This window comes from Pelobates fuscus, chromosome 7 (genome assembly GCF_036172605.1).
Source record: "Pelobates fuscus isolate aPelFus1 chromosome 7, aPelFus1.pri, whole genome shotgun sequence".
NCBI lineage: Eukaryota > Metazoa > Chordata > Amphibia > Anura > Pelobatidae > Pelobates > Pelobates fuscus.
Genome location: NC_086323.1, coordinates 64,318,079 through 64,335,209, shown reverse-complemented (window position 1 = coordinate 64,335,209; position 17,131 = coordinate 64,318,079). Strand labels below are relative to the sequence as shown.

Genomic DNA, 17,131 nt, shown 5'->3' with positions numbered 1-17,131 from the left:
ACTTGTTCAAAGCTAGCTATTGGTGTACTAATGACCCTAACAGAGGAGAAGTTGCACCTCTGACAGCAATATAAAACATCTCAGTATGTGCAGAATTTCATGTTGAAAAGACTCCAAGCACGATTGTCTGTTCAAATCATTGAGTAATGCTTTAAAGTGAGGTGTAAAACACTATGCTGTGAAAAATGTATACCGTACTTTTTTTCTTTGGAGACTTAAGTGCAATGAACCTGGATTATCAGAATTCGTTGAGCAAAAAAATAATAATTAACTATAGCATAAATATACAGCATCATTCGATGTAACTAAGCCCTATTCATGCTGAATTATAAAAAAAAAAAAATCTATTTTTATCCACCCTGGCGCGCGCATAATTATATTATATATATATATATAAAATACTCAAACAAAATAATAAAATAAAAACGCCCCCTTTTACAATGGCATCAAACTCGTTCTAAACACACACCTGTATTTCATTAACAAAATATAGCTTGAATCTACTAGTTTAAGATGAACGCGTCAGCCACATTATTTGATGACAGCAAGATATTAGCCATAATGAATATTTAGCCATCCACAAATAAGGATAATGAAGACAGAGTGCATTTCAGTGTAAAATATGTATTGCAGCTACAGAAATAACGAAAACGCTGTATAAATTGGAGATCACACTTCAAGGATGAGAAGTTCCCATCAGCTAACACAGGACGACAATACAGGCTACTGTAAAAACAACTGTCTGGTCTGGAACAAAGGCTCAGCTAAAAATTAGCTACACAATCATGTCAATCTTCTGGCGCCAACACATGCGTGTCAATGCCACAAGACAAGTGATCATGGTACACATCAATGCACACAAAAGCAACACTTCAGTCTGAGAACATAACTGTGCCAAGACTAAAATATACCAACAATTTTACTATCATAGCACAGCCAAACACATAAAATGGTATAAGATGTGGAAGAAAGAAAGAAGGAACACACAATTAAAGGGACACTCCAGGCACCCAGACCACTTCTGCTCATTGGAGTGGTCTGGGTGCCAACTCCCACTACTCTTAACCCTGCAACTGTAAATATTACAGTTTTTCATAAACTGCAATAATTACCGTGCAGGGTTAACTCCACCTCTAGTGGCTGTCTACTAGACAGCCACTAGAGGTCACTTCCTGGTCCATAGCACAGGAAACCTGTGCTAGAGCGTCGCTGGACGTCCTCACGATGTGTGAGGACCTCCAGCGTCGTTTAAAACCCCATAGGAAAGCATTGAAATGATTTTTCAATGCTTTCCTATGGGGAGACGTAATGCGCAAGCGCGGCATTGCCGCGCATGCGCATTAGGTCTCCTCGGCCGGTGGGTGGGAACAGTCTCGCCCACCAGCCGACGCAATGAACAGGAGGATCGTCGCGGAGGAGACAGCGACGAGGGACATCACCGCTGCCTCAGGTAAGTGACTGAAGGGGTTTTCACCCCTTCAGTACCTGGGGATTGGGGGGTGGGAGGGAGAGGGACCCTCCAGTGCCAGGAAAATTGATAGTTTTCCTGGCACTGGAGTTTCCCTTTAATGTACAATCATAAAAACATTAATGTACAATCATAAAGTTTCCAAGAAAATATGGTTTAGGGTGGTCAGCCCCCCTCCCGAAGTTAAAATGACAATAGGAGGACATTTTGCTTCCTCCTTTTCTTTATCAGTTTCCCCAAAAAGTATGCACACACGTGGACAAACCTTTCTGTTCAACAGTCCTGGCTATACGTATGAACGGATAGCAGCCATGGCTGCAGTTCAATTATTCCTATGAAATTAGTGGAACAAATGCGGGAGATAGGCTACTTGTCCCATAAACACCTGCTGTATCCCTCTAACCCATTTGATGGCCAGGGTCCAGAGAGGAGCCTTTCAGCAGCTAAAACTTGTCTGTGTCGCAGCTTTAGGATCTAGGACGTTAATGCATTTAACTTAAGCAAAAAAAAAAAAAAAAGCTTTATTTGATCTAGTAAACAACGGGGTGAATTCCTTCTCTCCTCTCAGGCCACTTTGAGAAATACCCATTGGGGTATAAATCAGTGAAGTGGAACAAATACTGAAGACTCATATGGCAAAACAGGTTTAAAGACTGCATGCATATATTAACTTAAACTAATCCGGTCTAGCTTCCTCCATATTGTGGAAATAATATATTTTTTCTACCCGCCTTCTATGAGTCTTGTTCATCTTTTTGCCATACTCACCTCATACTCAACTGCTCCTTTTGTGGGTGGCCGCCTCCTCTCTGGGGGAGCGATTTTAACGACAGTTTATTGAAAAACTAAACGATACATTGTGCTAGAGACTTCGCCAGCACCATGTACAGACAAAGGAAGGAGGAGATGATTTCATTTCATAAGAGCTACTCTTTAAAATGCTAAAATGATCTTTCCAGGGTGGCATCCACCCAGTTTACATGGGTTTTATATACCGATATTATGAATCTAGATAACTGTTCATTTACTTTTTCTGCTAAGAGTAGAGCTTGTGATATTAAAGCAGGGGCTGTCACTACTCAGGATTTTTAAATATTAGGTTTATTTATTCCTATAATTAACAAACATGCATTTGAGAGATGTGAAGAAAAATAAAAAATAAAAATACAAAACACCTAAATGTAGAAATCCACACCTCTTTGTCCTGTAACTTGGTGTCTCCATTTTCATTTACTTTCAGCTATAAGCTCTGTCATATGAACTTGGCAGTCAACATGGAGAAAATTTGATAAACAATGTTTCTATTTCTCTTCCTCATTTGCAATCCTCACCTAGTCTGGACTGGATTAGGTCATTAGCTATATCGTTAAAAGGAATGCTATAGTGTCAGGAATATACTATATGTCTAATTAGCTGTTTAGCCCCCTGTCCTCCCCACCTCTAGTTAAAAAGGGTATTTAAACAAGTTTTTCAAGCGCCGCACAAGTCTGGTTGCAGCTGGCACATCCCTCCCCTAGCTGAGATAATTAAATGCTTTCCCATAGGATTGGAAGACCACAGCGCGTGCGCAGCAAAACGCCACTTCACGCTAATCAGCATCTCTACGGGGAGAAGTTCAATACCTCAATGCACAGCGTTGAGATGCTGAATATCAGTGCTGCATAACCCAGGAAGCACCTCTAGTGGCCGTCTGAGTGACTGCCACTAGGAGGTGTCACTAGGCAGTAGACACCTGAAAAGGCAGTGTTTACATTAAAAAACCTGCAGAGACAGGCAGTAAATACCAGAACAACTACATTTAGCTGTAGTTTTTCTGGTGACTAGAGTATCCCTTAAATATAAATTTAAAACTAATTATAGGGATCCTATAGTGCAAGGAAAACAAACCTGTTTTCCTGGCACTGTAAATTTTTAAGGAGCCCACCTCCCTCGCGCTCCCCCTTCAGCCAGTTACGTGAATCAAGCGGGCAAGACCTAATGCGCACGTGCGGCAATAGCCGCACCTGCTTCCCTATGAGGAAATGCTAATGCATTATTCAATCCTTTCCTATGGGGAAAATCTGATGCTGGAGGTCCACACGTAGAGCGCAAGGACATCCAGCATCAGATAATGGCCCACAGGTCCCTTTAAAATCCGGAAGCGCCCCCAGTTGCTGTCTGGTAGACAGCTACTGAGAGCAAAACTTAGAGCTGCAATGTAAACACTGCAGTTTTCTGGAACTGCAATGTTTTACATTGCAGCACCGAGTGCAATAGGGACGCAGCACCCAGATCACTTCAATAAGCTGACGTGGTCTGCGTGCCTTCAGTGTCCCTTTAACATAAATGTATAGGGGACTCAATGTTTAATTCAATGCTATTGCTCTTTAAAACGTACGACGCTTTGCATCGTAATTTGTGCTATTCTATACAGAATTATTAAAAGAACTACACAGCACCAACTGAGAGTTGCTACTTTATACATCTTTTAATATAAACATTTACTATTCTGCTAAAATGTAATTCCATTTTGGCTATAGAACACTTTTTACAATCATTAACTTGAAAAGAGTATGTACTGGGTGAATCAGTGACTGGTCCCAAATGAACTTGGACCTTTTCCATTGTCCAGAGATGACGGACAGTTGCAGTCAGCTGTGGCTTGGACAGTATGAATTACGCAAATAGAAAGTTATCACAGCAATTTCCACCCACATGGAATAGCCAAGGCATTAGGTGAAGGGTTACCATACAATGCGGGATTAGCAGGTAGCCATTTCATTGTTAATACACCTGTTGGAAACAATGTTTAGGCATTTGAAATGAACATACTGTTGTGCTGCTTTTTAGTCTCCTTTGCTTGAATTGGCACTTAATTGTATTTTTTTTTTTACCAGAGTCAGAGATTCACTTATTTATCTGTAGTGCTATCAGAGAATATGTAAATGCAAGGATCCCACACTGGATAACAAAGGCATAGGAAATCATGTAAAAGTATAGAATAGGGAAACCGTTACACCATAAAAAAAAGAACACAACATCTGTGAATTAAAGCGAATACTAAAGCGTCACAAATACAAACCTTACTTTAGGAAGGCTAAAGTAAGGTGTCTTGAGCATTATAACAACATTCGGAAGAAAGTTACTACACATTCAGTTCCAGAACATTGCAATAAATGCCCCTTATTCAAGAACAATATTAACTTTATAGCAATAGAGCAAGTGTGTCTTGATGAAAGAGGAGGGGATTTAATGCTTAAACTAAGGAAGAGAGAAGGCTTTTGGATACACAAATTAAATACAATGCAACCTTGGGGCTTAAATGGAGATTTCGATCTAGTTTGTTTTCTTAAATAATTTTTTACAATTATTGCTTTTTTAGGGTCCATTCAGGGTATATTATTAATTTTAGAGTTTGTAGGCTTGATCTATATTATCAAGTATTATTCTTTTTAGAGTGTTATTTATGGGCTGGAGACTTTTATTGTGGGGTTCACTTGGATGACACAGGTTTTTGGTGTCTCTTTTAAGGTTGTGGATATATATACCACGAGGATCTCTTTTGTTTTGACACACACTAACTCTTCTAATACTACTTATATTATGTATCTATAAGTGTTGATTATAAGCTAATTTTATGGAGTATTGTTTTTTAATATTTTCTTTTCTATATGTGCTATTTATCTTTTGGAGGCATGTTCTATGAGCCTCTTGGGACTGTTTATGGAGGAGGGGAGGACTTTACATGGATTTTCGGATCGACCGTTCATTTTTTCAAAGTGCCTATTGTACACATGCGTACAAGATAGAACGATATATGAAAACGAGGCTTGGAACGCTATCAATGCAGCGGGAACAGCGTGGCGTCGTTTGGAGGCGGATTATGGCGGGAGCCTTACCGGGTTATTTAAAACCACGCCGAAAAGAGAAGGATGACGCTGCAAGGGAGATCCTGGTAATAATTACCCCTGAGGAAGTTCGATCTGCTACGGACAAAACGCGTAGGGTTGGACTATAGTAGAGAGACTTTTATTGTATTAAATTTGTTTTTATTTTGACTTTTTTGTGCTAATAAATAGTTTTTATAACTTAGTGACGGTATCCCTCTTATTTTACATCGATTGGAGGAGGATGGCCGTGGATAATATCTGATGATATGCTTTTATATCACTACAAATTCGTAAGTGTAATTTATTGTAGTGCAGGGTATATTAATCTACCATCTACACTTATTTGTGGTTTATGTCTCTCCTACATGTCCATACATCCATGTTGAGGATATCATATCATCTCTCCATTATTGAGATACGCCTACTATCAATTTATGTCTGTGAGTGCAACTTAATAATTGGTGATTCTATGTATACTGGCTATACTATATGATTTTTTTTTTCTGTTCTGTAGATCTTTTCTATTTACACCTCTAGGGTTAGACTGATTGCATTGTTTTGACAGGAATATTAGTGACTCACCTGTACAAGTTCTGGATTGATTTTTAAGCTCCATTCATTCAGCACTGTTCTGATGCAATCTTTCAGCTAAAAAAAAAATATATATACCAATTACACAAGTTAAAACATATTTGTATGTCACAACAGAACAGTTATAAACAGCCACTATGTTCTAAAAGTCTGTGCACTCAAGGCTGCTGAAACATTACATGTATTGTATCCAACTATATGGGGGACAGGGCAAGAGGACATCCCTGACCCTTACTATATAATAAAAAAAAAAAAAAAGTCTTGACATAAGAAAAGCAAGTTGAGTGAAAGATCAAGATTAACAACATATTTCAACAGCACCACTATAATTAGTTAAATTGTGTCTGCAGTTTAACCTCTTTAGCAGAGACAATTATATAGCGGTATGACCAGTGCCTCCAGCATGCCTCGGAATGACACCACTGGCATCAATAAAATTCTCTTTTTTTAAATTTTAGTTTTTTAATCTGACTGTACAGACATGCTAGGTCAGACTCTGCTGTTATCTGACCAACTGCTGCCTAACTTGCCATTGCTGCAGTTTCGCACAGAGCAATTACAGCAGCAGGGTTGGGTTGAACAGGAATTGGTCAGATAACAGAGTTGGACCCCAAATTGCTTCTCAGATTAAATATATGGGAGGAGGGAGGAGAGAAGGGGAGAGATTTATAAAAATTACAAATAATAATAATAATAATAATATATATACATATACATACACACACACACACACAAAAAAAAAAACCCCACACACACACCATTAAAATATAAGTAAATGTCAATAAATGTAAGGAGCTTAAAAAAAAATAAGTGTAAATTTGCTGACAATTATCCTTTAACCCCTTAAGGACACATGACATGTGTGACATGTCATGATTCCCTTTTATTCCAGAAGTTTGGTCCTTAAGGGGTTAAGTCACCTACCTCCTTTGGTACTGTTATAAATATTTTTACTTAACTTGCAATGGTATGGTAAAAAAGCAGCAAGTCATCATGACAGCAACAATTTAAAAAGGAAGTGAAAGTATACACAGTCAACATTAAAAATATCTTGATATAGAATCTTGCTACTTCCAGCAGACGCCTATATTGTGATCTGTACTTTCAACAAACCAAAATGCAGTTATGAGGGGCGGGAACAGACACACAGAGGGGCTGAGGGGCGGGAACAGACACACAGAGGGGCTGAGGGGCGGGAACAGACACACAGAGGGGCTGAGGGGCGGGAACAGACACACAGAGGGGCTGAGGGGCGGGAACAGACACACAGAGGGGCTGAGGGGCGGGAACAGACACACAGAGGGGCTGAGGGGCGGGAACAGACACACAGAGGGGCTGAGGGGCGGGAACAGACACACAGAGGGGCTGAGGGGCGGGAACAGACACACAGAGGGGCTGAGGGGCGGGAACAGACACACAGAGGGGCTGAGGGGCGGGAACAGACACACAGAGGGGCTGAGGGGCGGGAACAGACACACAGAGGGGCTGAGGGGCGGGAACAGACACACAGAGGGGCTGAGGGGCGGGAACAGACACACAGAGGGGCTGAGGGGCGGGAACAGACGCACAGAGGGGCTGAGGGGCGGGAACAGACGCACAGAGGGGCTGAGGGGCGGGAACAGACGCACAGAGGGGCTGAGGGGCGGGAACAGACGCACAGAGGGGCTGAGGGGCGGGAACAGACGCACAGAGGGGCTGAGGGGCGGGAACAGACACACAGAGGGGCTGAGGGGCGGGAACAGACACACAGAGGGGCTGAGGGGCGGGAACAGACACACAGAGGGGCTGAGGGGCGGGAACAGACACACAGAGGGGCGGGAACAGACACACAGAGGGGCGGGAACAGACACACAGAGGGGCGGGAACAGACACACAGAGGGGCGGGAACAGACACACAGAGGGGCGGGAACAGACACACAGAGGGGCGGGAACAGACACACAGAGGGGCTGAGGGGCGGGAACAGACACACAGAGGGGCGGGAACAGACACACAGAGGGGCGGGAACAGACACACAGAGGGGCGGGAACAGACACACAGAGGGGCGGGAACAGACACACAGAGGGGCGGGAACAGACACACAGAGGGGCGGGAACAGACACACAGAGGGGCGGGAACAGACACACAGAGGGGCGGGAACAGACACACAGAGGGGCGGGAACAGACACACAGAGGGGCGGGAACAGACACACAGAGGGGCGGGAACAGACACACAGAGGGGCGGGAACAGACACACAGAGGGGCGGGAACAGACACACAGAGGGGCGGGAACAGACACACAGAGGGGCGGGAACAGACACACAGAGGGGCGGGAACAGACACACAGAGGGGCTGAGGGGCGGGAACAGACACACAGAGGGGCTGAGGGGCGGGAACAGACACACAGAGGGGCTGAGGGGCGGGAACAGACACACAGAGGGGCTGAGGGGCGGGAACAGACACACAGAGGGGCTGAGGGGCGGGAACAGACACACAGAGGGGCTGAGGGGCGGGAACAGACACACAGAGGGGCTGAGGGGCGGGAACAGACACACAGAGGGGCTGAGGGGAGGGAACAGACACACAGAGGGGCTGAGGGGAGGGAACAGACACACAGAGGGGCTGAGGGGCGGGAACAGACACACAGAGGGGCTGAGGGGAGGGAACAGACACACAGAGGGGCTGAGGGGAGGGAACAGACACACAGAGGGGCTGAGGGGAGGGAACAGACACACAGAGGGGCTGAGGGGAGGGAACAGACACACAGAGGGGCTGAGGGGAGGGAACAGACACACAGAGGGGCTGAGGGGAGGGAACAGACACACAGAGGGGCTGAGGGGAGGGAACAGACACACAGAGGGGCTGAGGGGAGGGAACAGACACACAGAGGGGCTGAGGGGAGGGAACAGACACACAGAGGGGCTGAGGGGAGGGAACAGACACACAGAGGGGCTGAGGGGAGGGAACAGACACACAGAGGGGCTGAGGGGAGGGAACAGACACACATAGGGGCTGAGGGGAGGGAACAGACACACATAGGGGCTGAGGGGAGGGAACAGACACACAGAGGGGCGGAACAGACAGAGGCGCTGGGGAAAGAAAGAAGCCTGTCAGCGTGCCAGCCACAGCTAGCAGTCACAGTTAGCAACTTGGGCTGGGTATGTTATATTAATATATTGTAAATAGAGATCAGAGTGTTAGAGAGAGGGTCGAGTGATCATATATGTATACTGCGCATGCGGAATCTGGTCGAAACTGCTGCTAAGATGGCATATTCAAGAAATAGAACACCACCGCGTCGCAAAATGATTGTCTGAAAAGTGTGTCACCGACATGAAAAGTTTGGAAGGCTCTGCTCTAAGACTTATCCTTCAGTTTATCCCATAACTGCCAAACAACAGATGTAAAAGAATGAACTGTTTCAACAAATTCAAAGAGAATCTCAAATTTAGGAATGAAGTCACAAAATTCTAAAAAAATCCTCCAAGTCTGCTACTTTTTTAACATAAAAGGGGACACTGCAGATTTCTTAAAGCTGAAGTGCTTTATGTGTGAGGAGTGTGTCCCCTTTTTCATTTTACAAAAATGGGCAGATTAAAAATTGGAACCTTTACAAGTTAACCCCCCCTTCCTCCCCCTCCCCAGCTGCCAGACAACCCGCCCTTTTACTTCTTGGTTTGATTACCTGAGTTGAGCTAAACTCAAGAGGTAGCAATTGCCCAATGCACTTGTCTTGCAATGTTTTCTCATTGAGCTGCATTGGGAAGCCTGTGATTTGACCGACAAAAAAAATCTGGGCAGGGTTAGAAGGAAAGAGTTTGCAACAGCTGCTCACAAAAATTGCAGCTTTTGCACACTGTTTTTAGATATACACTCAATTAAAGTATGCATAATTAAATTGTTTTCAAAGGGGCATATCTTCTAAAAACCCTCTATGTCTATGCTGAAGAGTTGACTGAGAAGTGGGAGAAAAACCTATTTTAAAACATGTCTGTATGAACTTATGTGGGTCTTGATTCGTAGTTCTTGATAAACTTTGTGGTTTGTTGCCTTGGGTGTGCTAGAAGAAGACGCTTTATATATCTTTATTAATAAGCTCTTTATTTGACTTCAGCAGAACTTCACTGGCAGCAAATGAAATGGTTATTTACAGCAAGATTAATATATTTGTGTAATTCTCTGCCAAAAAAGCGTTTTATCAAATGAAGCAGATGCCTTTGAAATGGACTGGGTGTTATTTTGGAAAAACAGGCTTATACGGGACCCAATAGTTAATATGGAAATAGTTCACGAGGTGAAAACAAAAATAGGGAATGATTCCCCCCATTCCCTTTCCGCTGGTGATCTGTCTTTTTTTTTGCACCAACATATACTACTATGTAAATAAGCAGTAATAAACAAAGAATCTCATCTGTGTACAATGCCAAATTCTAAACCAGGTCTTGTTCAATTTTTTCCTTTGACTTATAAGAAAAAAGGCCTAGTAAAGAGACACTTAAAAGTAACACTATAGCATTAGGGATACGAATTTGAAATCCAGAAGCTATATAATGTCCCTGTTCCTATTTGTATTAATGCAGGGCTTGACAAAACCCAGGTGGCCAGGTTTCTATGGCGACTAGGGATTGTTTTTCCCGGTGCCTGGGTTTTGTCAGCCTGACCAGCCCCCGAGGTAGCCAGGTGATGGAGAGCAGATGCAGGTTGTGCGGAATGGAACCTTGCGACAAGGGAGCTGTAATCTTCCTGCTCTGCAAGATGATTACAGCAGCCCCACTCCAGCTCTCCCAAAGGTAGGGAGGCTGAATGAATTTAACCCCTTAAGGACCAAACTTCTGGAATAAAAGGGAGTCATGATATGTCACACATGTCATGTGTCCTTAAGGGGTTAAATTAACATTTTGAAAAATAATAATTTGGGAGTGTATAAGAAAATGTGTGTACGTGCCTATCACGGAGTCAAATTAGTGAGTGTGTTTTAGTGGGCCCCCCCTCAAATCACATGACAATCGTTTTGCTATTCTATGGCAACTGCAATAAAATATACATAATACATTAAAATAAAAATACTTATATTCAGTGTCCCATCATTTTATTGTTACAGTTTCCACAGGTACATTCACTATTTCAGGAAGTGACTCAGCCAAATACGAAACTTGTGTAATTTTAAGTAGCACCGATGAGCTCATTCCACAAAGCTTGTTTGAGTAGTAGTTAAATTGTTAGTTTAGTTTTGTGCAAAGCTAACAGCGGAAATACAACTCCCATAAACCTAAGAAATGACATCCTGTGCAGTAGAATTTCTTTTTTTGGGGGGGGGGGGGGGGGGGGGGGGGAGAATGTTTGGAAGGAGGAAAGTAAAAGGGAAATTATGGAGCAACACAAATTTGTAAAAATCATACCTAGGATAATACGACTAATAACCACATTTTATTTTGATAAGATTTCTCCCCCCCCCCCCCAGGTTAATCAGTAAACATCTACATACCTGCTACAAGTGTTATTCTTGCCGATTACTTATTAGTTGAACATTTACAGAAGATAGCTTTCAGCTCTAGTATGACTGGTAGGTGTCTGATGACAGCCTGTCACACATGTAAACAGTGTTATAAAGATCACACACTCTCTATATATAGATAGAGAGAGAGATCTTTATATTACACATTTATAAACAGATAGACAGGTATTCAAAGTAAAGCAATCACTTAACAGACCACTTTCTGATTTCACTGGTTTCCAAAGGGGGTTGTCCCACTGTTTATAAAACTTTGCCACTGTTCTATGACCAATACTTCAGTAAATCTCCACTATTGAGCCGTATTACAGATAGCTGTATGGTATTAGCAAAGCAAAAAAAAAAAAACAAGCCAGTATAGTAACTGTGCAATACATGAAAACCGCTTTAAAAAAAAAAAAAATATATATATATATATATATATATATATATATATATATATATATATGAATTTGCCTTTCGAGAGGCACATCTATAGAATTCAACATATTACAAAACATGCACTAAATTAAGCATAACACCCATGACACGCATGAAATAGCTAAAAGTTGGCACACCAACCAATGGCTGGCTGAGCAACATCAGAAACGTCGTCCATACCAGCTGACTGGATGCCGGTTAGTTTTTTAACCCAGAATAAATCAAAAGTTAGATACCCATCTGTAGCAGAACTCCAAGTCCCATGCTGCTTCACCAGCTGCAAGGCTGTCACAGCACCATGGGGTTGGTAGTCCTGCTCTTGCTGGGCATTGACTTCCTATACAGCCCAAAAGCAGCCATTGCTGGCACATGTCGTGGGTCAGTGGGTGAGGAGGTGCGTGGGTGGCATCACTTACCTCCTCGCTGGAGGCTGTAGGGCATTTCTTCTTCAAGCGGCCCCAGTTCATCATGTTGCCAGTCTGCAGGTAGAGGGTGTCCGCCTTGGCCAGCAGGGTCCTGGCTGCAGTGCTGTCAGTGCCCATGATGTGCTGTGAAGCTCAGCTCCTTCCGGTATTCTGACGCGCTCGCCCCCGGTCAGGAGCTTTAATACGGGCGATGACTTGGCACAAGCACAGCACACATAGAAAGTGCTGTGTAACTGTGACTGCACACTGAGAGCGAGCTGCAAGCCCAGGACACCGCAACACGTGGACCGCGCACAGCACCCACAACAAGCTTTGTTATGGTGCGGGGAGCGGCCGACGCCATCTGCAGTCAGGGAGTGCTTACTGCAACGTAGAACACCGGCGTTCATTCACGTTCTACTACCGAACTAATTGTAACAGAACATGATAGAACATACAGCAGTTTTGTTTTCTTTTACTTTATTCGGGACATACTAAAAGGAATGACAGATTGGAATGCCCATAGACTTTAACAAGGCAGTGGAATGCCCATAGAGAATAATGGACATAAAAGGAATGCCCATAGAGAATAATGGAAACAAAAGATTTTAATTAGAGACAAAACTATTACACCTATGAAATAAATCTTTTGCCACAATACTCTCCAGATTCAGTGTCAATTTTTGAAATTGAGATTAAGTGGGATTATCATTGTTTTCTATGGAATGACAATGGTGAATGACTAAAGAGAATGCCCATAGACTATAATGGGAGGCAACATATAAACTCATTTGCAGGTAAATCTGTGTTATGTAGCAAATTCATCTTTACCACAGGTGTTCCCCAAGTACATCAGTAGATTGTAAAATTAAAAGTAACATGGATTATAGCTCTTTTCTCCAGGGCCGGACTGGGGATTCCAAAGCAGCCCTGGAAAAAAAATCTATGCCAGCCCCATAAGTCATTGCGCCATATATTGTCGCATGCAATATGTAAGGCTATGTCTTGCCACCTTAGATGATTGATTTTATATATATATATATATTGCTTATTCCAATATAAAATATTGGTCCTTCCTGTGTCAGTGCGGATTGGCTGAGATCATCAAGCTTGATGATCTCAGCCAATCCTCACTGACACAGGAAGGACCAATATTTTATATTGGAATAAGCTATATATATATATATATATATATATATATATATATATATATATATATATATAAATCAATCATCTAAGGTGGCAAGACATAGCCTTACATATTACTAGCGACAATAGATGGCGCAATGACTTATGGGGCTGGCATAGATTTTTTTCCAGGGCAGGGCCAGTTGAGGGGAGACCAGCACGACGTGGGGGGAAAAAAAGGTGAGTAAAAACACACATATACACACACACATAGCATGACAGACACACACCATGACACAGACAGACCGTGACACAGACACACACACACCGTGACACAGACAGAAACACACACACCATGACAGACAGACACACCATGACACAGACACACACACCATGACAGAGATACACACATACCATGACAGACACACACCTTAAAAAAGACACACACACACACACACACCATAACACAGACAGAACATGACACAAACACACACACACTATGACAGACACACATTACATGACACATGCAGACACACACACACCACGACACAGAGAGACCGTGACAAAGACACACACACATGACACAGACAGACACACACACATTACATGACACAGACAGACACACACATTCCATGACAAACACACACACACACACCGTGACAGACAGAAACACACACACACACCATGACAGACAGACACACTATGACACAGAGACACACACCATGACAGAGACACACACATACCATGACAGACACACACACACACCTTGACACACACACACACCATAACACACACAGACACACATTACATGACAGACACACACACACATACAATGACACAGACACACATTGCATGACACAGACAGACACACACACCATGACACAGAGAGACACACACACACCCCATGACACAGACAGACACACCATGACAGACAGAGACAGACACACACAATAACACAGACAGACACACACAATGACACAGACAGACACACACATACCATGACACAGACAGACACACACATACCATGACACAGACAGACACACACACACACAATGACACAGGCAGACACACATACACCATGACACACACACATACACTCACACTGACACACATAATTGTTACCTTTGTGCTGGCGGCTGCATGGGGAGCTCAGTTTGATGGTGGCTGCATGGGGGAGCTCAGCTGGCTCTTCTGGCGGCCGCAGAGGGAGCCGTTCTGGCGGCCGCTGGCTGGGGGAGCTCTTTTGGCGGCCGCAGGGGGAGCAGGCTGTTCTGTCTCTGCTCCCCCGCCCTCACGCGCAGCTTAATGAGACCGGAGCCGGAATATGACGTCATATTCCGGCCGCGGTCTCATTAAGCGGCGCGCTGGGGCGGGGGAGCAGAGACAGTACAGCCTGCTCCCCCTGCGGCCGCCAAAAGAGCTCCCCCAGCCAGCGGCCGCCGCACGCCAGAACGGCTCCCCCAGCCAGCAGCCGCAGGTCAGCCAGCTGCCTGCCCAGCCCCAGGTGCCGACGGCCCACCGGGAAATTTCCCGGTATCCCGGTGGGCCAGTCCGGCCCTGAATGACAGGTAAATGATACAATGGAATGCCTTTTGGTTTTGACCCGGCTTGTTTACCTTACTCTGCTTATCTCTGTTACCCTTGATTCGGCTTGTCTCTCGCTTACCTGTCTTCTGTTACCCTCGACCTCGGCTTGTCTTTGACCATTCTATACTGTACTACTTACGTTAGTCCGGCCATTCTAAGGTCCGGTATACGTATCTGGCTACTGTTTGTACTCTGCGTGTTGGATTCCTGTCCCGATCCTGACATTACGACAGGGCCAATGGATCCTGCAAGTACAAACAGTCAGCTGGCTTCTCCTGATCCTAGGTTTGAAGCCATGGATCACAGAATGGATCAGATGGCGCTTGCGCTACAGGCTCTATTATCTCGTGCCAATAACCCACCAGAGGAGATACGTAATACCCCTGTTTCTCCTGTCGGTTCAGGTCTAGAGGTAGCCACAGTGGGTGCTTCTTCTCGCATTACCCCCCCAGTACGCTATGGTGGGGCTCCTGAGAAGTGTCGTGGTTTCTTAAACCAAATTAGTATCCACTTTGAATTGCAACCCCGCTCTTATCCTACAGATAGGGCAAAGGTAGGATTTATTATCACCCTACTTATTGAGAAAGCTCTGAGATGGGCCAACCCATTATGGGAGAACGATAACCCATTAGTTTATAACTATAACGCCTTTGTAGCTGCTTTTAGAAGAACATTTGACCCTCCAGGTAGAAAGGTTAATGCAGCCAGATTACTGTTGCGTCTGAAACAGGAGAACCGAACACTGGTGGATTATGCACTAGAGTTCAGGTCTCTGGCGTCAGAAGTCAAGTGGAATGAGCAGGCGTATATGGATGTATTTTTGAATGGCTTATCTGAAGTAATCCTTGATGAGGTTGCTACCAGAGAACTCCCTGAGAATTTAGAGGATTTAATTTCGTTCATCTCTCGTATAGATGAACGTTTAAGAGAGAGACAGAACACTCGAGAGAGGAACCGGAGACCTTCTTTTAGGTTAGCCCCCGCTTTTCCAAGTCCTGACTTTGATAGATTCCGGTGCTGCTGAGAATTTTATCGACCAAGCCTTTGCTAGTAAAAACAATTTCCCATCCCAGCTAAGGGAGACACCCTTGGCCGTTGAGGCCATAGATGGTAGACCACTACTAGACCCTGTTATCTTTCGTGAGACCATACCCATTGATTTAAATGTTGGTATCCTACACGTGGAGAATTTATCTCTTCTGCTCATTTCGTCTCCTTCCGTTCCCATAGTTCTGGGGTACCCATGGTTGAAAGAACATAACCCTATTATCGATTGGGAGTTAGGGGAGATACTCTCGTGGGGCCAGGGCTGCCAGGATCGGTGTTTGTGCAAGGTTTCTCCATTAGCTAATATTAACATACAGGAGAATCCTACTCAGTCCACAGAAAGACAAATACCAGACCTTTACCTAGACTTAAGGGCAGTGTTTGACAAGAAGAATGCCGATTCTTTGCCGCCACACAGGTAATTTGACTATAAAATTAAGCTTCTACCCGGGACTATGCCTCCGAGGGGCCATGTATATCCTTTGTCTGTTCAGGAAAACTCGGTTCTAGAGGAGTATATTCAGGAGAATTTAGAAAAGGGATTCATCAGGAGGTCTTCTTCTCCGGCTGGGGCGGGGTTCTTTTTCATTAAGAAGAAGGATGGCACGCTGAGACCTTGTATCGATTACCGAGGCTTGAATAAAATAACTGTCAGAAATGCCTATCCTATCCCACTGATTACCGAGTTATTTGATCGTCTTAAGGGCTCCAAAATCTTCACCAAGTTAGATCTCAGAGGGGCTTACAATTTGGTGAGAATCCAGCAAGGTCACGAGTGGATGACGGCATTCAATACCCGGTATGGCCATTACGAATACACTGTTATGCCATTTGGACTATGCAATGCTCCTGCAGTATTTCAAGATTTGATTAATGAGGTACTTAGGGAGTTTCAGCATGATTGTGTTATTGTTTACCTGGACGACATACTAATACACTCTAAGGAGATTGAGACTCACCATAGACAGGTCAGAAAGGTGTTACACAAACTTCTGCAACATGGTCTATACTGCAAATTGGAGAAGTGCAGTTTTGATCAGTCTCAGGTAGACTTTCTTGGGTACGTGATTTCTGGGGAAGGTTTTAAAATGGATCCTGGTAAACTCCAATCTATTTTAGACTGGCCTT

The 17,131-nt window shown here is 44.0% G+C and overlaps 1 protein-coding gene across 1 annotated transcript in view; it reads right to left on the bottom strand.

The window, feature by feature from the left end:
• Positions 1-12,551, bottom strand: part of GCLM (glutamate-cysteine ligase modifier subunit) — a 29,633-nt gene extending 17,082 nt beyond the window's left edge. Inside the window, exons 1-2 of the mRNA XM_063428356.1 lie at positions 12,254-12,551; positions 5,920-5,985 (exon numbers count right to left, since the gene is read on the bottom strand). Coding sequence (XP_063284426.1) covers positions 5,920-5,985; positions 12,254-12,379 — 192 coding nt within the window. The 5' untranslated portion in view covers positions 12,380-12,551. The remainder of the gene's footprint in view (positions 1-5,919; positions 5,986-12,253) is intronic.
• Positions 12,552-17,131: the final 4,580 nt, after the last annotated feature.